This window comes from Neofelis nebulosa, chromosome 9 (genome assembly GCF_028018385.1).
Source record: "Neofelis nebulosa isolate mNeoNeb1 chromosome 9, mNeoNeb1.pri, whole genome shotgun sequence".
In the NCBI taxonomy this organism is placed as follows: domain Eukaryota; kingdom Metazoa; phylum Chordata; class Mammalia; order Carnivora; family Felidae; genus Neofelis; species Neofelis nebulosa.
The window spans coordinates 141,562,298-141,584,369 of record NC_080790.1 but is presented as its reverse complement, the minus strand read 5'-3'; the positions used below and the strand labels follow the sequence as shown (position 1 = coordinate 141,584,369).

General features: G+C 51.0%; 1 protein-coding gene across 4 annotated transcripts in view; it reads right to left on the bottom strand.

Moving 5' to 3' along the window:
* The window catches only part of MYT1 (myelin transcription factor 1), a 74,196-nt gene extending 55,091 nt beyond the window's left edge, over positions 1–19,105 (bottom strand). Inside the window, exon 1 of one of the 4 annotated variants that reach the window (XM_058686322.1) lies at positions 19,021–19,105. In XM_058686322.1, the coding sequence (XP_058542305.1) occupies positions 19,021–19,045 (25 nt within the window). In that variant the 5' untranslated portion in view covers positions 19,046–19,105. Of the gene's footprint in view, positions 1–14,333; positions 14,792–14,816; positions 15,245–19,020 lie in introns of those variants that run through there. The other 3 variants (XM_058686321.1, XM_058686323.1, XM_058686324.1) reach the window with 3 other exon arrangements.
* Positions 19,106–22,072: the final 2,967 nt, after the last annotated feature.

Here is a 22,072-nt window from a genome sequence, read left to right as displayed (position 1 = left end):
CCCTCATGACAGCCCTTCTCTGTCCCCTCTCCATCCCCAACATAGGAAGGGAGGCCTTGCATCCCAGCTGAGCCAATCTCTCCATCTGGGCTTGATATCCTCTCCTTCCCACTACTGATTAAAGGGTCCCTAGAGTATCAACCATGTCCCATATTCCTCTTGAATATTTGATCACTCCCTCTAACCTGGACCCTTCCTGGGCCTTTTCAACCTTTCAGAAGCTTGAGGCATCCATGTTTAAAGAACATAACCTGTCTGGACTCCACACCCCAGCCCCACTACCTCTGCATCCCCACCCCCTTCACAACCACGTTTCTTAAGGAACTCAAATTTGCTGAATTTATTCCCCACTCTCCACTCCAATTGTCCTCCACCTACAGCAAGTGGAGGGTCACCACTAATGTCTATGCCACATCCCCATTGTCCTGCACATCCCTCCCTCCTTGACCCGTGAGTGCTCCCCACTTCACCCTGTATCCCAAGCTTCTTTCCATCACCGTAAAGGTTCTTGCTGCTCCACTCACTGACCCATCTGCCATGCCATGGACTCCTCTTCCAACCCCATCCCTGCTCATAACACCTTCTCACAGGACTCAAGCTTTTCCTTCCCCAGTCTCAGTAATCAGCTCCTTGAGCACAATCACTGGGGATCATCCTGGGTCCCAAATCCTGCCACTGCTATTTACTGAATCTTGCCAGAATCTGACCATTTTTCACCTCTCCAGCTGTTTTGTTTTGGTGGCAAATACTGACAAACTGATTGAAAATTCATATGGCAATTCAAGGAACATAGGGTAACCAAAACAATGAAATTGAACCCCTCTCACACCATACACAAAAATTAACACACAATGAGTCACAGATCTAGATCTAAATGTAAAAGCTAAAACTCTTGCCCAACATTATAGTAAATCTTCCTGACTTGGGGTTCGGCAGTGGTTTCTCAGATGCAACACAAAAGCATGCAATAAAAGAAAAAATGGGTAAGTCATACTTCATCAAAGTTTAAACTTTTGCATGTCAAACAATACCATCTATAAGGTGAGAAGACAACCCATAGACTCTATAATCATATATCTGATAAGAGACTTCATTCAGAATACATAAAGAGCTCTTAAATTTTCATAATAAGACAAATAACACACTTTAAAAATGGGCAAATTATCTGAATAGACATTTTTCCAAAAACAACATATAAATGGCCAATATGCACATGAAAATATCCTCAGTAGCTACTCATTAGAGAAATGCTAATCAAACCCACAATGAGATACCACTTCACACCCACTAAAATGGCTATAATTAAAAAAAAAAAGACCATAACAAGTACTGGAGATAATATGGAGAAACTGAAATCCTCATACATTGCCAATGGAAACACAAAATGGCACAATTACTTTGGAAAACAGTCTAACAAGTCTTCAAAATATTAACCGGAGTTACCATATGACCTAACAATTCCACTCCAAGAAACAGATCCAGGAGAAATGAAAACATACATCCACACAAAGTTTTGTACACAACTATTGATCACAGCTTTATTCATACTAACCCAAAAATGGAAACAACCCGAGTGTGTCCATCAACTGCTGAACAGAATGCCACTTATTAGTATTTGGCAACAAAAAGGGTTAAGGTGTTCCTCTGTGGTACAATGTGGTGAACCTCAAAATCAGACACAAAGACCACATGTTGTGCAGTCCCATATTTATGGAACAAAATCTGCAGAATTCCCGGTAATGGGAAGTCCACGGAGACAGAAAGCAGGTCAGGAGATGAGGAGATTGTACCTTTCCAAGGGTACAAATGGGGAGTGGCTGTTAATGGGAACAGGGTTTCATTCTGGGCTGACAAAAGTGTTCTGAAATTAAATGTGGACAGCGGAATGGCTATCACTATGCTAAGACCACTGAACCGTATTCTTCTAATGAGTGAATTATATGACATGTAAATTATATTGCAAGAGTGCTGTTTTTTTAACAGTTCCTGGCATACACACACACAGGAAGGAGCCTAAGTGTGAATCTCATGACACACTGGAGCTCTCACTCACCAGAGCTCACCAGCGGGACTAGAACGACCAGCTCTAAGGAGGGGAGAGGCCCGCACATGTCAGATGGCCTCTGCAATGTCCTGCTTAGCCCAGGGGAGTGAATCTTGAGGACGTCAAGGGAGAGCAAGTCCTGCAGAACACCAGGTCACAGAAGAAACTGGGTGCGGGGTGGGTGAGGGCTGCCTCACACATCAGGGGCCATCCACAAAGGATTCAGTGTGTTCCGCGTAGCTTTAGGAGGACCACCAAGTGGATGTTCACAACAATAAGACAACAAGCGCTGCCTTACAAGAGATAGATTGCCTCCCGCTATGATGTGTGACCCCTGGCCGGGAGGCATATGGCTGGTCACTGGAGCCACCTCTAGAGACTCTTGCAAAGGGCAGGGGTCTGAGGGAGTTGCCTTTGGTTCTCCCAGCCTGGGTTCTGCGAGCCCATGTTCTGGTCTGGCCTGGACTCCCCCCACCCACTCCCTATCTTGGAGACCATGGAGGGCAGGGGGATGCATCAGAGACCCCACCCCAGCAGCTTAGTCAACACTGACAACCAGGAGGCATCATGAGCCAGGTCAGCATGAGTGCAGCACAGACACCCCTCTGCCATCAGAATGTGTCGGCAGCTTTATCGCTCAGCCAATCTCTCACCCACCCCAGCCTGTAACTAAACAAACACAGGGACCCCTGTCCTGCCCGTGCCTGTGCTTGCTGGGCATGCTCCAGCTGCCCCTGCCTGGGGTGCTGCTGCCGTGGACAGGGCAGGCCCCCTCAGCTTTCCTGGCTTCTTATGCAGGGTGAAACTTGGGCAGTGTGCATTCCTCCTCCTCTCTACCTCACATCACTTCAAAGACATGAACTGAATATATCCATTGAAAACCTGGGCCCTGGAATTGAGTGTAAACAAATCTTGCCATTTAAACATTCTTTTCTGTTTTTCATCTCAATCTTCATCCATCCCCTCAGCTCCAAGGCCTCCTTGCCTGCCACTCAGACATAAGGCAAAGCCCAGAAAGGCAGGGAGAAAAAGGTTAGGATAAAATTGTAGAAATAACTTAAGGCCCACACAAAACTGACCACGTGTCACTGTAGACATTTGGGGGGAGCACAGCCCAGAATTCTACCCTCTAGACCCAGAGAATCTCTGAACCCAAAGCCCTGAGGTCCAAACCATGCCTCCGGAGGCAGAAAGGCAAGGCCCTTAAAGGGCACAAAGGCCCCTGTCACACAGCTCCCAGTGGCTGCAGAAGGCAATCTCGCACCTCTCCAAGTTCAAATTAAGACCCCCATCCCAGACCCTTGTTCCTAGGACCTTTCCCACATCTATGGGCCAGAACCTTGGTGGGTGCAGTGCATCTAGGAACCTGTGCTGGATGAACAGGCCCATGTCTTAGAAGGCTCCCTCCTCCACAGCATGGACAGCAGAGCAGGAACTAGAACAGAGCCCGGGACAGCTGGACAGAGCAGACGTGGCCTGGCCCAGCCAGTGGCAGAAGCTGGAGACTGGTATGGGAGTTATTTGGGAAGGCTCCCAGCACCATGTCTGTCTTTCCCAATTTGGAAATAAAATGTAAACCCAACATGAAGAATCCAGTACAAGACCTAGCAGGTAGAAGTGAAGATGTATACTAGAAAAGTAAATAAGGAGACAGGAATAAGGAGGGAAACTAGGTGAGACCTCCCACCCGACTCCAGAGGTCCAGAAAAAAGAGAACCAAAAAAATGGGAGGGAAAAGTATGAACTAAGTAATAAAAAATAATTTCCCAGAACTAAAGGAAATTATATTTTTAGATTGGAAGACCCATTAAGTACCCAGCAGTTAGTGAACACACACCTGCTCCAACCAAGCTGAGCCACAGTAAAATTCTGAACTACCAGGAGTACCGAGAGGGCCCTACAAGCTTCCGCAGGGGAAAGGTCACAGACGAAAGATATTGTCAAAATTGTATCAGGTTTCTCAGTGAGGAAGCAAGAACTTCAAAACTGTAAGGTTGAAAATCAACCCGTATGCTGTCTATGCCCAGACAATATATCAATCAAGGGAAATAGTAGAATAAAAATACTTCCAGAGACACATAAGTCCCCAAAGCATGCCACCCACTGGACACTAAGTAAGCCAGGGGGAGAGGGGTGGGGATGATTATCTACAAGAAAAAGAAAAACAAAAACTTGTATGAGAAATAATCCTGGTATATATTACATGGCCCAACAGTGAAAATAAATGGATAAAAAAAAAAAAAGATGCTGCTCAATGTAAGAAAGTTGCTCGAAGGGAAAGTAGCAGAAGAATCCAGCCCTGAAGCTATATATACATTACACTGGGTTTCTCCTGCAGCACAGCCCATGAACCCACAGTCCTGGGCAGACTAGGCCCTTGAGTCCCCCTAGTGTCAGACTCCAAGGAGGAGGAGAAAGCATCTCCTAGAAGGTCTGGCCTGAAGTGGAGTACAGGGCTGTCCCATGAACTGTGGATGAGGAGGGGGCTTTGGCATAGTGGGCAGCACCCGAGAGGAGGGAAGGGGTGTTGATCAAATAAGTATATATATTCAGGACAATGGAAACAGCCAAGTTATGGACAGAGCCCAAATGTCCATCAACTGACTAATGGATAAAGAAGATGTGGTTTATATATACAATGGAATACTACTTGGCAGTGAGAAAGAATGAAATCCTGCCATTTGCAGCAACATGGATGGAACTGGGGGATATTGTGATGAGTGAAATAAGTCAGTCAGAAAAGGAAAGAGCATATGTTTTCACTCATATGTGGAACTTGAGAAACTTAGCAGAAGACCATGGGGGAAGGGAAGGGGGGGTGGGGAAAGTAGATACAAACAGAGAGGGAGGGAGGCAAACCACAAGAGACTCTTAAATACAGAGAACAACCTGAGGGTTGATGGGGTGGGGGAGAGGGGGAAGTGGGTGATGAGCATTGAGGAGGGCACTTGTTGGGATGAGCACTGGGTGTTTTATGTAAGCCAATTTTACAATAAATTATATTCATTTAAAAAAAAAGGATAATGGAAACCAGGTTTCTTGCTGTTGGGGCAAGAAGTTACACAGAAGGGCAGAAACCTAGAATACACACTGTGGGGGAATTCATACTGGAGGGCATCAGTGTGAACTTGTGCTTTTCGACATATAGAGAAAATAGAGAAGTAAGTCCAGATGTAGGTGCAAGTATGCACGTGTGTAACTGTGTGTACGTGCACACACATGTCCACTGAAAGGCTGGGAGCACACCCAGCACCAAGCCCTCCCCCGAAAAGGTGCTGTGGGGTGGGTTCTAAGCTGTGGACAGGAAAGCACAACAGAAGCCTGGGGTGAGCAAGGATGCATTCAGAAAGCAATGGGGAAGCATCAGGACTTGAAGCCACTTTGGGTGGTCTCACTGGCCCACAAGGAGAGGCATCGAAATAACAATTATAGCCCATTGGATAAAATAAGTAATGAGTCAATACAGGGATCAATAAAAATAAATAAATTGGTAGTTTGATGATGAGTGAGGTATTTCCATAGTTTCCAAGTACCTTCCCAAATACCTAGGAATTGTAAAGGGAAAAAAGTGTCATTGCAGCAGCAAAGGGTGGAATGGTGCCATCTAACCCGGTGACCAAAGTAACAGCATCAAGGTGCATGGAGAAGAGCCTCACACCTGGGTGTTTCCACATAAGCCAAGTCCAGTCATGGGAGCAGCCAACAAACCCAAATTGAGAGGCATTCTACAAAAAACTGACAAACATTCTTCCGAAGGGTAAAAGTCATGACGAAGACTGAACACATAGCATGATTCTCAGCCCATCCTTTGAGGCATCTGGAGGAGTTTGGACACTGTCTGAGGACCAGATGCCCATACAGGTGACCATGATTCTGCAGGAGAAATTCTTCTTTGTTGGAAACACCCAAACAAGTGGGTCATGGACCTAGACTTGGCAAATATACTCTCAAGTGCCTCAGGAAAAACGGGTTTTGTCCTGATTTGAAACGTTTCCATGAGCTTGAGCTTGTTTCAAAATATATTTTAAAAATGTGGGGTGTGGGGTGTGATTTCACCAACAGGTGGTCAGGGGAGGCCTCTTTGAGGAGGGGTTGAAGCCAGAGCTCGGGAGAGGGGCCCTCAGGCCTCTCTAGCTTCATGTCTCCACCTTCTGGTCTCCAGTACTGCTCCTTAAAGCCTACAATGGCCAAAACATCCTGGGCCAAGAACAGCTCCAACTGTCTTAGCCTGCCCACTTCCCTCTAGAGAGCCCAGGGACAGCGGGACAGGGCGGGGCAGGCCCTCGGGAGAGTCTAACAACCCTGAAAACCCTAAAGGAAGGGGCACCTTGTGCCCTGAACATTTCAGGTAGGGGCTGAAGGAAAGGTGGGGCACCCTTGAGACCCTTCATTCCCCCCCCCCCAGATATTCCTGCAGCCCCCAGAAGCTCCCAGACCTGAGCAACCTGTCCTCAGCCCCCACTTCTCAGGGGTACTTCTCTGCTCCAGGCCCTGGAAGGGCCAGCTCTGCTGCAGTGGGGTCTCTGTCCTGAGTTTGGGAGGTCTTGAGGCTGTGTTGGCATCCCACCCACTAGACCACCTTTTGGCAGGAAACACAATCAGGGCCAAGGGGAAAATGAGGGCAAGGTTTGCTCTTTTTTTTTTTTTTTTTTAAGCTGGAATTCAGAGAGAAGTAAAATGGAGACTTGCTGAGTGGAGCAAAGCAGACCTGCTTTTGCTGAGTTTAGGTGAAAATGAGGGAAGAGAGAGGTGGGGGCAGGGGAGTTGGCAGTTCTATAGCTTTGCACATTTCTCTCATTATTTTGCTTCTAAATCAGCCTCGCTGGTACTTTCTCTATTCTATAAAAGCCAAATCCAAGCCATGTCCCTTAATCTCTCCAACAGCAGCTCACTGCTGGGAAAATAATACAGATGTAACTTCCAGCTTCATACACTTTCTTTTCCATTTATATGCAAATAGTGACCTTTCACCCAAGCTGTCTCAAAGAAGTGTTTCCTTAAAAATGCAAATAGCATGTTGCAGGCAGTTACTGTGGCTGAGTCTTTCCTATATTATTATTATTATTATTGCTTTTAACCTTACCAGTGCTGTAAAAACAACAGCTAAACTGCTCGGCATAATAATGACTTTCCGAAAGAAATCACAGCACAGCTCTCCAGGAGGCCTGTCAGTGAGCCCGCCAGCAGGGGAGGGAGGGTCTCAGGATCGAGGGGAGAGTGCTCAGCCCCAGGGTGCCCAAGTGTCCCAGGAGGGGCACAACAGTGGCGACCTGCTTCTACCTCAGAGTCACCTGGGCCAGGCCTCCAACACCCAAGCAGGTGCCAGGAATGACGGCAACAGGAGCAGACCACTCAGCACAACTGAGTCCTCCATGCAGGTCCACACGAATTTCAAGAACCTTTCCACCCCAAGTGGGGTTCAATGGTGACCCCAGTCGCCACCTCCACCCGGGCTGGTGAGTCAGCCAGCAAACTCACATGCGCTCTGCCCCCAGATGAGGAGCCAGGTGGCTTCCAAAAGCCCTTGCATTCCCACATCCCAGACCCCTCCAAGCCAACAGGAAAAACAGAGAACAGGAGGCTAGGAGAAGCAAGGAAGGAGCCCAAGGGAAATGGACGCAGCTGGTGTGTCTGCGAAGGCGTTGGCGTGGGGACCTCCGTCCCACTCCTCCTGACCAACCCCACTGACCAAGCCTGGCTGCAGGCCAGAGGAGGAGCCAGGGAAGGGGTCCACTTTATCACTGACACCCACTCACAGCCTCCAGGACCCCACCACCCGTTGCTGTGTCTGTGGCTGCTGCTCTCCAAGGCCCAGAGCATGGGACATGCCAGGTGCTCAGAAAGGAGGGTGTGGAAGGCTAGGCTGACCCCTGGGCCTGCCTCACTGAGCCGAGATCAGAGACACCGGCTACATCTAGAGTGACCTGCCTCAATCCTAGAGAGCACACGGGGAAACAAAGGCTGTGAGAAGGGAACAGGACGGCTCTGGCCTCATCCACCAGGTTGAGAACCAAGAGGGCTAGTTTCTGGGCACCCTCCCTGTAGGTCTCTGGGGTCTTCAGAGCACACACTGGCCTCCCAGGGTCAGGAGAGGCCTTCTCTGGAATTCTGCTCCTGTGCCTCCTGTCCATGAGTCCCAGAAACGCCTTTCTTAATCAGAACTGTCCAGCCCAGGGAGAGGAAAGATGGTCACTTCCGTCCTCGTTGAAAACACACTTTATTTAGGGTTTGAAGGTGACCTGACTAGAATGGGCTCTCTCTCGTACAAGCAGTAAAAGTAAGCTGCTTGAAGCTTCCTTTAGGGTCTGTCTGCACCCTGGCTTGTGTCCCCCTCAGTCAGGAGAAGGCTCTCAGGCGGCTGACCTGAAAATCCAGGCAGGAAGAACATTCTGTAGGCAGGCACAGGCAGCTCGGGGGGCCTCAAAGCCCTAGGGGTGGGGGAGGCAGTTTCGACAACTGTGCCTTTTTCCTTCTCCCACCCCCAGTCCCTCTAACTGTAGGACATGGAAAGCATTCCTGTTTCGGGGGAGAAGGGTGGGCCCCCAGGCGGCTGACATGATGCAGTTCTTCCCTGGTGAGTTTAATTGTAGCCTCAGCTCCAGGGCTGAGAGTCACCCCCAATTTTCAGGCGGGGGGGGGGGGACCCACCTGTCATCCTCCTAGCACTGCCCAGCAACAGCCCACCTGCCTGCCTTTTAGGCTTAGAAATATTGGGGAGTGCACATGCTAATTTCCCAATCTGAGTGTTCAGTGCTCAGCACCCAGAGAACCAGCACTCAATAGAAATTGGAGAAAACAAAAACACTTCACACAGGCCATAAGCCACTGGCCCGGGAGTGACTCTGGGCAGGAAGGGGGCCCTCACTGGGAGGGTGCAAAGCAGGACAGGGCTGGGAGAACCTCCCACCCTGTGCTAACACACGTGCTCATCAGAGTGCTCTCTCTAGGAACGCATCCTGTATCACAAGAATGGGCTCTAACTCATTACCAGAGTCCATTTGGGCCCCTAGATGCCAGAGACGCAGCCCACAAGCTGAGCGAGAGAGCCCAGATGCTGGGGCATGAAGGGAGCTCCACACCCAGCTACAGGTTCAGAACTTAGAAGCCGAACGTGTGTGTTTGGCAGCCAGACAAGCAAAGCCAGGGCCCAGCAGCCGACAGCTGATCCCTCATGACCTGCTCCAGCCTTCCAGGGGGCTACAAAGCTTCGCCGGATGAAGTTCTAATAACAAATCTACCTTTCTTCTCCCTGTGGGCTGATGCACCGAGGACTCAGACCCCCAACTTCAGTACTTCAGGGCCTCTGTGGGCTTTTCTGACTGCTTCAGTGGCCTCTCTAGGAAGCATCAGAACCACTAGATGAGAGAAGGCTTTAGGCCCTTCACAGATGGTGGAAACTGCTGGCTTGTGTGTGTTGCAGGGAGGAGAACCCTCCCAGCTAATCTGCTTTGGTGCAAAATGAGGCCTCAAGAAGCACTCGCAGCTGGGATCGGGCTCCTGGGATTGGGGCCTCGGCTTTGTGGAAATAAAACAGATCACACAAAAATCTAAACCACAGTCAGACCATTAAAAAGTACTAACAAGAGGCACTCTCTAGTTTGGATGCCAGACTCTGACTTTGCACAGTTCCATGTGCAAAATAGTGATCAACAAACCAATTAATTGTTCAGTTAGCAGTCCTGTGAGCAGGCTGCTTTGAACCACCTAGTCTAGGGGACCCTAGGACGGTCACTGCCCCAGAAGAACCAGCACTGAGAAGACCCCTGTCCCTAGGCTCCTTATTCACATCCCAGGAGAAGCTCTGAGTCTATGAAAGGCCTTTCGGAGAACAGCCTGCCCTTCCAGTTAGGAACCACTCGGATGTACACAGGTTGGCTGCTGATGCCGATTCATGTCAGGATTCAACAAGTCCCGTAAAGACTGAAGGGCTTCGAAATCAGCGATGTGCCTCAGGACCCTCAGAACTACGGGTCTGGTGCACTGCGACCCAGGGCATCACTCCCGAGGCATTTACTGCTGTCAGTTTGAGGTCTGGGAGAGCCACAGTCCCTCTAGAACCTTCTAAAACAGGCACCAGAGCCTGGTGGGGCGCTAAGGTCCTGCCCAGCAGAGAGAACCTGAGACCCTCTCCCTCCAGGGCAGAGGCAGAGCAGCCCTGGGGCTCCAGGGACCCTCTCCCTTGTGCTACTCCTCTCACGTGTTGTTTTTAGGCAACAAAGTGGGGAAAAGGGAGAGGACCCAGATGGCTTTTGCCGGCACCCTCAGACTGATGTCGAGCACGATCAAGGTGTGAAGCCAGGCGTGAGGGTGAGAGGTGGAAGCCCGGCAGGCTAATCTGTCAGCAACTCAGACCATATGGCGCGTCCGCTTTTCCTCACAACATCCAAATCACACACGCTCACTCGCACCTTGCCCACCACCCTGAGCGATGCAGGGAGACCGAGCCAGCCCGTCCTTCAAGGACCTGCCACACGCACCCTCCGTGCAGGCCACAACCCCCTGGTGTACAGAATGTGAGCGATCCCGGGGCAAACCGCCCCTTCCGGTCCCCAGGGCTGGCCAGAAGGTGGCCACAAGGCCCTGGACGCTCGTCAGTGCTTGACAACCTCTCCAACCGCTGGACTAATCCCCACAGAGGCAGGTGTATTCACAGCCTGGCTGGGGCACATTGGAACTGTCCTCTGAGTTACTTGCACGTCATTTGATTGAAATAACATTGCGTTCTTTAAGTACACACTGTAAAAGGCAGGAAGGAAGAAACAATGGGTAAATCCCCTGTTCTCATAAGTAAAGCATCTTTGCTCCTAACCGCATAAGCCAAGCAAGGGGAAACGTGCGAAACCAACACAGGGTCGGCTTCAGTAATGCTGAAGATAAAGAGGACACCAATTGTAAGTATTCAGTAATCTATCTCCTGTGAAGCAAGCTTGATGGAAGTCTGAGAGCAAAAGCATTTCAAGTCAGGTGAAAAACGTCTATCCCGTTTTGAGGATTTTCTTTAGGCGACATTTGGGGAAATTCAGCTGTTCATAAAAGATGGAAAATATGTGGAGAACCTCAAGACATTCCACTCCAGCAAGCACTCTAGGCTGGGTAGCAGGCTACCCCTATAGAGGGGCTTCTAAGAAAGAACAGGCCCTGGGGTCTTGAGGGAGCGCAGAGCCATCCTGGATAGGGGGGGCGGTCTTCAGGGAGCACAGAGCCACCCTGGGGGGGGTGGTATTCAGGGAGCACAGAGCCATCCTGGGGGGGGGGGGTCTTCAAGGAGCACAGAGCCATCCTGGGTGGGGGGGTCTTCAGGGAGCACAGAGCCATCCTGGGGGGGTGGGTGGTCTTCAAGTAGCATAGAGCCACCCTGGGGGCACCACCAGTGGCAGCTGTTCTCATTCCTTCTGGGAAACACAGCATTTTGGGGGCTGATAATCTCGAAATGTTGCTGGCTCCCGAAGACCATTTTTTTAACGTTCATTTATTTTTGAGACCGAGAGAGACAGAGCATGAACGGGGGAGGGGCAGAGAGAGAGAGGGAGACACAGAATCTGAAACAGGCTCCAGGCTCCGAGCCGTCAGCACAGAGCCCGACGCGGGGCTCGAACTCACGGACCGCGAGATCGTGACCCGAGCCGAAGTCGGCCGCTTAACCGACCGAGCCACCCAGGCGCCCCCCAAAGACCATTTTTGTGTAAAAGTCACACCACAAAATTCCCATTAAAATTACGTCTGTAGACAACTAAATTCTGGCTTATTCCTGAGTGAGTTCACAAGGAAAGAGCAGAGGGGGAGAATCTAGAAGCTGAGGGGAGTAGAGGGAGGGCACCCCCAGCCAGGCCCCCTCTGGGCTCTCCTGTCCAGTACTCTACGAGATAAAAGCCAACAAAAGGGAGACCTGGAATGGGTCTTCCAGGGCCAGGACAGGCACAGGGTTTATCTTTCCAATATGCCTGAGTAATGTGCAAGTCTGGCTGCCCAGTGCCCTGTCTGCCCCAGGATCAGGTGACTACTGGCTGTCCCCTCCTGCCCAACAGACACACCTCGGTCCTGCCGGCCAGGCCAGCTTCCTGCCTCCCAGTCTGCTCCAGGACAAGAGCTGACCAAGGTGTTCTGGTCGACTCTGGTCTCACCATCCCCAGCCCAGGCAGGGTTAAGCAGCACCATGACCTGCTCACTCTTCACCCAGAAGACATGCCTCTTGAGTGGAGTCCATCAGGGAGGAGCTCGGCCCCACCAGCCTGCCCACTGCCATCAGGGTGGCTGTGGGAGGCCCAGGGGTACTTGTCTAGTACATTTGCAGTCTGCAGGAAGCTTGTCCTGCTGTCTCTGCCCAGTGCTGGTCCACACAAACTTTTGCCCAAGGGTGGGTGCCCCCAGGACAGCGATCGGCCCAGCTCTGAGCCGCACACACTCCCAACTCCACCAACCAGAGTTAGCACAGACCCTCCCTGCCCCACCCCACATGCTCACTCAGAGCCACCCATGTCCTCATGGACACATTTGGTGACCCCAGGCCAGAGGAGGACAAGAGGGCCCAGAGAGGAGGGGCTGGGCTCTGGGCGGCACCAAGGAAGAGTGCCCCCCACAGCCAGGGCCAGGGGATAGGTCAGCTGCCTGGGGCGCGTCTGAGTGCCCAGTGAGGGCTCCCATGGCAACACACTCTGCCAGCCTCTCCCTGATGCCTCTGGGCATTGACGGGGCTTTCCAGTAAAAGCTGCTGAGACCCCTGCCCCAGCTCCAGGACAGAGCAACTTTGTAGCACCAAAGGCTCTGCCCACAGATTCTCCCCCTCTGGCACCAGGAGGACTCAGGGCAATGGGTGACAGCTGCCTTTACCAGAATCTTCCAGGAGCGCCCAGAGCATTGGCTCTGAATATTTGGGGCTGCCTCCAGACCTGCGGACAATGCCTGAGGGTCACACAGGCCCCCTGGGTTACACTTTACACAGAAGCAGCTCCCCTGCCCTGGAGAGCTCCCAGGCCCACATCTGGGCCCTGTGGTCCAAGGAAGTTAGAGCCCAGGTGGTTCCAGGATGGAAAGGCCTCCACGTCAAATTCTCACACACGTCAAGCTCTCCACGGCCCCTGCTCAGGTCCCTGGATCCTTAAACATCCTGTGAGGTCAGGTGGTGCCGGGGGTGGAGAGGGAACTTATAGGGGCCTCCAGTCTCCAGGTCCAGGGCACACAACGGGTCATGAAACTGCCACCTCGTCTTTGCAAACAAACTGCTCTCTAAACCCCGATCAGCCTCCTCTGCACAGTGAACAACTCTGGGGAGACAGGCAGAGTCCTGCTCTGTTGGTGACACCCTCCCCGCTGGCACCACAAAACTCCAATCTCTGCTCTCTTACTATTTTGTTTACCATTAATTAACAGGGCCATATGGAAGGAGGTGATAATCACAGCCAAGGACCAATGGGAAGGAAGCCCTGGTGGTGAGGATCCTGGGCCTCTCCCCGGCTTCCACCCAGCCCCAGGCAAGGACACCCCCCACACACACCGCGCTGGAGTGAGGGCAGGGCGGGCTCTGCCAGCATCTCAAGAGTCAGAGTCCGAGCATAGCCGCTCGCCAAGACTGAGGCTCACCTCCTCGAGGTTTGTCCCACCACTGTTCCTGCCTTTTGTTCACTCAGCCACCAGCCTCAGAGATGCCCTCACGTTCCTCTAACCTCAAGGTTTGTTTTTTAGACCACTGGGGCAAAATTCCTCACCTCCCTCTCCCAAAAGGATAATAGTAATAATCACTATCATTATCACCACTATAGTGACACAGCCTGACGGCCCACTACCAGACACACCTCTCAGATGTTTTGTTTCAGAAATTACATGCCCAACTTGACCAGCCAATGATGTCCACTGATGCGAAGGAGGCACTGAGACCAGAAAAGCCCTCTGTGACTCAGAAACAGTAAGTAGGACCCTCATGGTGAGGACCCGCTACCCCAACACTAGGGCCACCATGGGCTTGTTTATTTCCTGATTCACAAAGAAGGAAATGAATCCAACGGGCAAAACAAAGTCCCTCGCCCCAGAACACATCATCCCACGGGCAACGGCATTATGTTGTTCAAAGCTCACACCATCTTTCCTGGCCAACCCTGATTTTCAGTTTTAAATACACAAATTCAGTTACACTAATATTATAAGCAACCACACTCATGACCCCCCTCACGGCAGGAAACGGAGCTGAGAAGGACAGCCAGTATTGAGTTCTGTGCGCCTACCCCACAAACACATGCACCCTAGACGCTGCTCCTTAAGTTTAGAAATACATGACACGCAAAGACAAAATGCTCACATGACCATCTCTCCTCGGTGTCTTGGGTGGGGGCTCACACGAGGTACCAACTCTGAGATCCCCACTTCAGAGAAGTCTTCTGTTTAACAAGGCAGCATTTCCCCCCACCACATAGCTGCTGGGTTCCTCTTCCAGAAATGCACATAAAGTTTCTTGCCTTGGTACACGATACCCCCAATGTCTTTTCTGTCAGACGCACTACGTGTCCACTAGACTCTCAGAGAGGCCGAGCGCGTGAACAAGCCAGGGAGAGACAGAAAAAGAGAAGGAAAACAGCCACGGGCGGACCCGGTAGGAGAAGAAAGCCTCAGTCCAACAGAGCAGCTTTAAAAAGCCATCCCCAGACCTGCTTTTCCTGCAAAGAAAGCCTTCATCTTAGAAATTAACTCTGCTCGCGCGCCCTCTCCCTGTCTCGGTCCAAGGGGAAAAGCCAAGCGCTTGGATATCTGCCTTTGTCAGCGAAAGAGCATAACATGGACTTACCTTTCCCCACAGCTATTGTCTGTCCTCCTTCAAAATGACATCACGGAAAGCAATCATGAAATTTACATGGGGGGTGCAGGGTGGACGGGGGAGGAGAGGGGAGGCAGCTGCCTCCCTTACAGCGGTCACATGTGGGGAAGCCTGTGTGCGGGTTTCAATTAAATATCTTCTCCCCTTAGTGTGCGACTCCTAAGCCAGCTAAAGGCGACGTCTCATTTACTTAATGACCGCTCTCATTAGCAGCGGTGGCACGGGCTGGCGGAGAGGCTCCTTTGTAAATACGCTACCCATGAACCCTTGGGGCTCCAATATATCTGTTTACTCTCCGAGGTGAAATAAATTTACAGTATAGCATCAGAAAGATGGGTCTGCTGACTTGGGGAGTGAGAGGTGCCCAGGCCGGCAGAGCCCCTGTCTCCTGCTCCAAGCATCAGCCAACAGAAGGTGCCTGTGTTTGCCCACACTGAATCATAATTAATATGCAGCATGATTGGGGGTTTTTTATGCAAAACACACAAAAGGGCAGAGAGCGTCACAGCCGCCATACTCACCCCCCTGTGCTGTTTCCAGCAGTGGTTCAGTCCAATAATTCCTAATAGCAGCAACCAGAATGACAGATGCCCTGGGTTAGCACGGCTGCAGCGAAAGTACTTTACAATATTTATTGGTGGTTAGGAATATGACCTACCATCATAAAGAATGGACTGCAGAATTTATTACTCAGATGAACCAGGAGGGTTACATAGTGGTTCATCTGCATGTTCAAGTATCAGTGACTTACAAGGATATGTGTTTTTTTTTTTTTAAGTTCGTAAAAGGTACCTATGACCACAGACCCAAAAATAAAGGCATACACACAAAGAATAGATCAGGAAAAGATATTTTTTCTTTTATCACACATTCCATTTTTGGTTTAAGTTTTAAAATAATAAAATCCTCTTAATGAGATCTTGGGCACAAGTACTCTATGCCCTAAAGTCACTAAGCTTATCCCAACCAGAGGGAAACACACAGCTCAAGTTCTCTGCTCTTTTTGAGTCTTTTTCAACTGCCTGAAAGGAGCTATCCAATGAAAATCGAGAGGAGGAAAAGGCATCACACACATAATGGAACTGCCCACCTACTCCTCAAACAGCCGAATTGTTTTCCACTTTCAAGGATAAATGCAGAAACTACCTCAGTGAGAGCCAGGGTATTCTTGCTTACTATCCAAACTTCCTTCCAAACTTGCCTGATAAATCAGGCAAACAAACGTGCATTATCATAATCAGTTTGTTAGAAACAGTACCGTGAGACAGGACACAAGCTGGGTTTTAGATGCCTGTGAAGAGCGGCTGCCTCAGACCAGTGCAAAAGCAGGCCAGCCCTTGGCTCTGAAGTTCAGGGCAGAGATTTCAACGTAGTAAATATCATTTCCTGGTTCGTTATGCAGGAACACAACCCCCACCCCCACCCCCACCCCCACCCCCACCCCGGCAACTTAATCAGCATTAAAAAGCTCAGGCTACCAAAAGCATGAATTAGAGAGAAAACAGTTAGCTTCCTCAGAGAAAGCATGTTCTAAAAATCAGCTGAAACTCTTCCGCAAGGGATTATTTTTAACACGCAGTGTTGTTGCCACATTACACGTAAACCAAGGAGCTTCATACTAAAAGCAAGTATGTTCAGTTCTTATATACACACACATTATTCTCAACAAACAAAATGCATAATGTACTCGGGGCAATCTTTTAAACTGAGTAAAAGGAAATAAACGCAAGCGTTCACTGGTAAACCTGAGGATGAAATATTAATTAGCCAAATGAGAACAGTTTGAGGCTCCTACAATGACTGCCTACCATTGTTTTTATTCTTTTGTGAGCTCACATCCATTAGCATAGAAGGACATATTCAGTTGAGAGCTCTCCTGAAAAGCCATTTTCTGTCTCCTCTGGACACGCTGTGAGTGCTGGGATATTTTACATCTCAAACCTTTGGCATTCAGAAATTCTATTAAACTCTTATCGGCAGGCTGCAGGCTCGGGCAGCCCTGCACGCCATTGTTCTGCGAGGAGATAGAATCAAAGGGAGGGCCGGTGCTGAATCAGCCGTATTCCCCAACAATACCCAGTGTTTCATGAAAGTATTTAATTCAGATATGTGACAGTCAAACTTAGAGAACAACAACAAACAGAATCAACAACGGGGAGAGATCAGTATGTGCAACCAAAGGCCCCGGTGCAGCATAACTCTTTTCCAGGTAACATAAATTGTACTTGTGCAAACCTCTGCCTTTCAGCATTTCACACCTCCCCCATTGAGCAACCACGGCTTCCTGAGGTGTGTAGCTCCGGTGGCCGGGAATGGACCCTTCGGACTCCACCTGAGGCTGCTCGGGTGAGCATTTCTGAATGTGCTTGGAAATTTCAAATCGCTGCCTGTTCCAAGAGAAGCCCCGGGAGGTTACAGTTGAATGAGCCGTTTCAGAAGATGGGTTTTGATGAGGAAAGGTTCAAAATCTTTAGCCGACTCCATCTAGAGAACAAAGAGGGGTTACAGGCAAGGAGCAGGGAAGGGACTGTGCCGGCAACTTGCTAAGGTTTGGCTTCTTCCTTCAGCCCGAGCGGTGGGTGCGGACGCGCCTGCGGTCTGATCAGCACTTTGGACAGCGCTCCCGCCCCTGGAGCCAGGCCCTTTGTTCTCAGCACACTGAAGTCTTGTCGGGACTCCGGGCTGGGAGAAGCAAGTCTAACCCAAGTCCCCCGGCCCTGCTTGCAAGGGACAACAGCAAGGCATAACTGAAAACTTTCTCATACAGGGTGGAAAACTGCCAGGACTCTTTTAATCATAACATATTTTCTTTTCCATAACTAAGAATGGAGTATATTGTTCTTTAAGCTTTATTTGGTAAAAATCTGTCAGCAAGTTGCGTAGGACTTTTAAGTTTGGGAGATCCACAGGGAACAGCATCCGTCCGACTGGAGGGTCCTCCTAACTCCACACAGGGAGAAAAGGGGGAGATTTGCAAAACCAAACTTGTGACTGCTTGCTAAGGAAGTGCTTTGTGGGAGGTGGGGGAAGCAGGCTTAATGATTGCTTAGCTGGTAAGATCATTTCAAATAAAATGTAATTACTTGTGCAAATCTGCACACAGACATTCCAAGTGTCAGTTCATTTGCTTCATAAAAACTCTTTCAAGTAATTTTGGTCTAAACTTTCTGCATCTGTAATTGGCACCTTCTCCGGTGACCAGCTGGGGGTGAGAGTTTTCTTGTTTCCTTCTGAAAGCTTCCCTGCAGATGGGCGCCCGCCTTAAAGCTGCAGACGACAATTAGGGCCGTTGTGTGTGGAGCCGAGATGGTCAGCATTAATATTGTATAGGAACAGCTGAGGGCGAGGGGGCCGCTGCCCCAGGCAGGCTCTGGCAGATGGAGCAAACAAAACCGAGAGCCTCTCTTACCAACACCCTGGGCTGACTCTGCCTGTCTCACACTTGCTGGGTTGTGAGCCTTTCACACACACACACACACACACACACACACACACTCTCTCTCTCTCTCTCTCTCTCTCTCTCTCTCTCTCTCTCTCTGGCTCATATTGTGTGATGGTTTTATGCTGGAACATCAAACACACAAACCCTTTGACACTGTGTGAACATACATAATAAGAAGACATACAAATTTGGGGGGATATTGTGGGGCTCACACACTAATTCTTGCTCTAACACTGTGTTAATGTTTCACACACACACACACACACACACACACACACACAGGACAACTCTGCACATGCTAGGAACACAAACAGCAGCAGTCCCAGCCAAAGCCCCTTTACTACAGTTAGTCTCAGGTGCATATTGGTCAGCATACACACATGCCTTCTTTCCACCCCACCTTCTCCCAGAGTCCTATGGTCCCTACACCTGCACACATACACCTCCCCCCACCCACTGCCCTTCTCACCTTCAACCTTTGAAGGCAAGCCCACAAACAGGGCAGCCTTAACAGGGGTGTCTGCAAGCCACGCAATCAGCTGAAAGGAGAGGCATCAGGCCAAGGACCCTGGCCTCGCTCAGGAACAAGCGTATGTCTATCACCTCCTCAGCTGCCCAGAAAAGAGCACAGAGTGCTGACGGACACACAGCTAATTAGTCCCTTTGGCAGCCAGGCAGAAATGTGTGAACAGGCCCAGGGAGGGGTGCACAGGGCTGGAGAAAGGTACGCACCCAGGAAGGTCCCACAGAGCATCATCCTGGCTGGGCGGGCACACCTCCACTCCGAAGCTTGGACACACGGTCACATCATGCTGGAAAAAGTTGCTACACAAACTTCTGTGTCACAGGGCCCTGGGGAGTCTCCTTCTGATGCAGCCAATCAGGGCCAGGGAGCAGATAATCACAAATTGATGCCCTGCCAATGAGGCTCCCTTCCCCACACAATGGGCTGGAGACCCCAGACAATGAGCTCCGCCTGCAGGTGGGGGAAAGCAAAGAGGAAGCCCCCTCACGCCAGGGGACAAACAAATGAGGGAGGGGAGGGGCTCTTCCCACTTTCCCTCTCCCTACACTCTTTCTCCACTCCTTCTCCCCTCCCCTTCCTCCTCCTACTTTCCCTTTCTCTTTGCTGCACCCCAGACTGGAGTCAGGCCAGAAACCTGGTGGAAGACCAGGCTGGATGGGGTGGGGTCCAGACTCCCCAGAGTCCTAGCCTCCCCCTAACACAATGGGAGCCAAGGGGACAGGCCCCTGTGCCCCTGAACTATGGACTACTTACCACCCACGTGGAAAGGCTTGTGGGGAGGGGTGAAGGAAGGTGAATGGGAGGGCCAGGAACCAACTCCCTCAGAGATGTAAAGTTAGGAGGTGTGGAACTTGCAGGGACAAGGGGAGGAACTTGGGTTTGGACCTTCAACTGCTCCCCAGACCAAGAGTGGGGATGGTGGGGGAGTGGAGGTGGAGGGTGGGAGTGGAGGAGGCCTTTCTGGCATGGCCCCTCTTGACTCCTTCCATGTCCATGACCCGTCACTGCCTACCAGTACCCTTTGGCACAATGATTGGACCTGGCTGGACACTCCCAACTCAGAGCCTGGCCATCCCCTCTGCTAGATTTCCCTGATGCTGGGAGGAAGCTCCCACTTACCCCTGAGGCAACTCAGATGTCACCTCCTTAGGAAGCCCCATCCCATCCTCAGCTCTAGGTACTGGCCTGCTTGTGTGCAGGTGTCTACCTCCCACAGGTGGAGGCCTGGGTGCAGTGCGTAGAGGCTGAGGCACATAACAGGAGTCCTACATTCACTGACTCTGGAGCAGGCCTGAAGATAGGGCTGGGTGGGGCTCTCCAGGCTATGAAGGGCCCCAGGCATGGACCCCTGCAAGGTAAGAGGGGTACATGAAGCCCCATGTCTTCCAGAGCATTCCTCTAGAGCAGAAGCTCTCAAAAGTGGCCTCTCACGTGATATGGCTGAGAAAAGGAACTCCCAGTCTCTGTCTTCATAGACTCACCCTTAAATAAAGCCTGTTGGTGATGAAAACCATCTGCTCAGGCCAGCAAGGGTGCCGGGCACTCCAAGGCTGTCTTGCAAGCTGGAGGAATATGTGTTGGGGGGTCAGGCTTCACTATCCTGGAGCCAGGGGGAGGCAGATCTGGCAGACCCCCTAACCCCTCACAGCCCTGTGACTGGTTGAATGTCTCCACACCTGCAGTGAGGGCTCCAGTGAGGTCAACTGGCAGGAAATGGACAGGCAGGTGGTCCAAGGGCAAGAGTACCCCAGGTCAGGCTGCTGAGGGTCTAGATGTGAGGTGGGACTCCAGGCTGTAGCCTGAGCCATTGGTTGGGGACAAAGCTGACTTACTAAGAAGGGGAGCTGTGGCAGGGGAGCAGGTTTGTGGGAATTGGCAGCTCTGTTTTCCCCAGGATGTGGGCTCTAGTCTGAGGCTCGGGGCAAAGATCAATCTGGAAATGAAAGATGAGTCATCTGGTTAGAGGTGGTACTGAGAGAGCCTGGTGAAGGTGTGGGGAGGCAGGGAGAACAGCGGCAGGTGGGGGAAACGGGCAGGTGGGAGGCAGAGCAGAGGCAAGTGGGAGTGGAGGCTACCGAAGTGGCTGCAGAGGCTGCAGGGCAGGGTGGGCAGTCCCTCCAGGTTGGTCACTGTCTCTCATATACAGTGATGATGTGCTTGCAGAGAAGTGACCTCTTATCAAACCCTTCCGTGACTCAGTTTACTCATCTGCAAAGCCAGAGCAATCGGGACACCTTCCCTGCGGGTCCTCAGGTGGGGCCCATACGTGTTGGCTAGTGGTCATCCCCTCACACCCCCTGGCCTCTCAACCTTGGAGACCCCTTCCCTGAAAGTCTGAAAGGCTCCTTCGTGGCACCACAGATGCCATCTGGTTAGGACTCCCTAACTTTGGGAAAATGCATCCTTTGGATGTAATTAATTAAGAATGGTTATTTAAAGTCACAAAGAGGGGAGTCTGGGAACACTGGTGCTGTTTTCTTTACTAAAACCAAACAGCTTCATAATCCATCACGTGGCAAAACCACTTGGACAAGCTCAGAGTCAGGTGAGACAAAGAATGTATTCTCTGAAGGCCTGAGGGGCTGCAGGGAGTGGTCCTCAAGGTTCCTCCACCCCCCATGCACCATCCACCACCTGCCCCACCCTACCCCTGCTTAAAGTGTGCCCAGGGCCTTCACAAGAGCCTGTGTGACCTACAGGCCCCCAGGGAGAGCTCTGTCTGTATGATACTTCTCCAGTTGTGCATGCAGCCACCACCCCAGGCTCTCCCAGGGGCTTTGTGCAGTCGCGGTACCTCCATTCCTTTGAGCAGAAGCCAGGACAGCATTGGGCACAGTCACCCTGACCCCTAGAAGGCCCAGCCACAGGTATATTCCTAGTTGAGACTTAAACAGGCCCCAGTGTTCAGCACTACATGATTGAATAGGTAGAGTAGGGCCTTCCCTGTTGGGCCTGTTATGGTCTCCAAGGACCACAGATGCCCAGGCTGGGAAAGCATTTCATTTTTCTTCTTTTTTTGTTTTTAAGTAGGCCCCACGCCCAGCATGGGGCTCGAACTCATGACCCTGGAATCAAGAGTCACATGCTCCACCGACTGAGCCAGCCGGTGAAATGCCTGGAAGGCATTTCAGATCATGGCCATTGGAAGTTCAGGCTTGCACCTGGAAGTTCAGGCTTCCAGTGGGCTCCAACAGAGCCCTGCCCAATGCATGTGCCCAAGAAGCCCCCCAGGTCTACCCCTTTGGTTCCCCTGTCTGC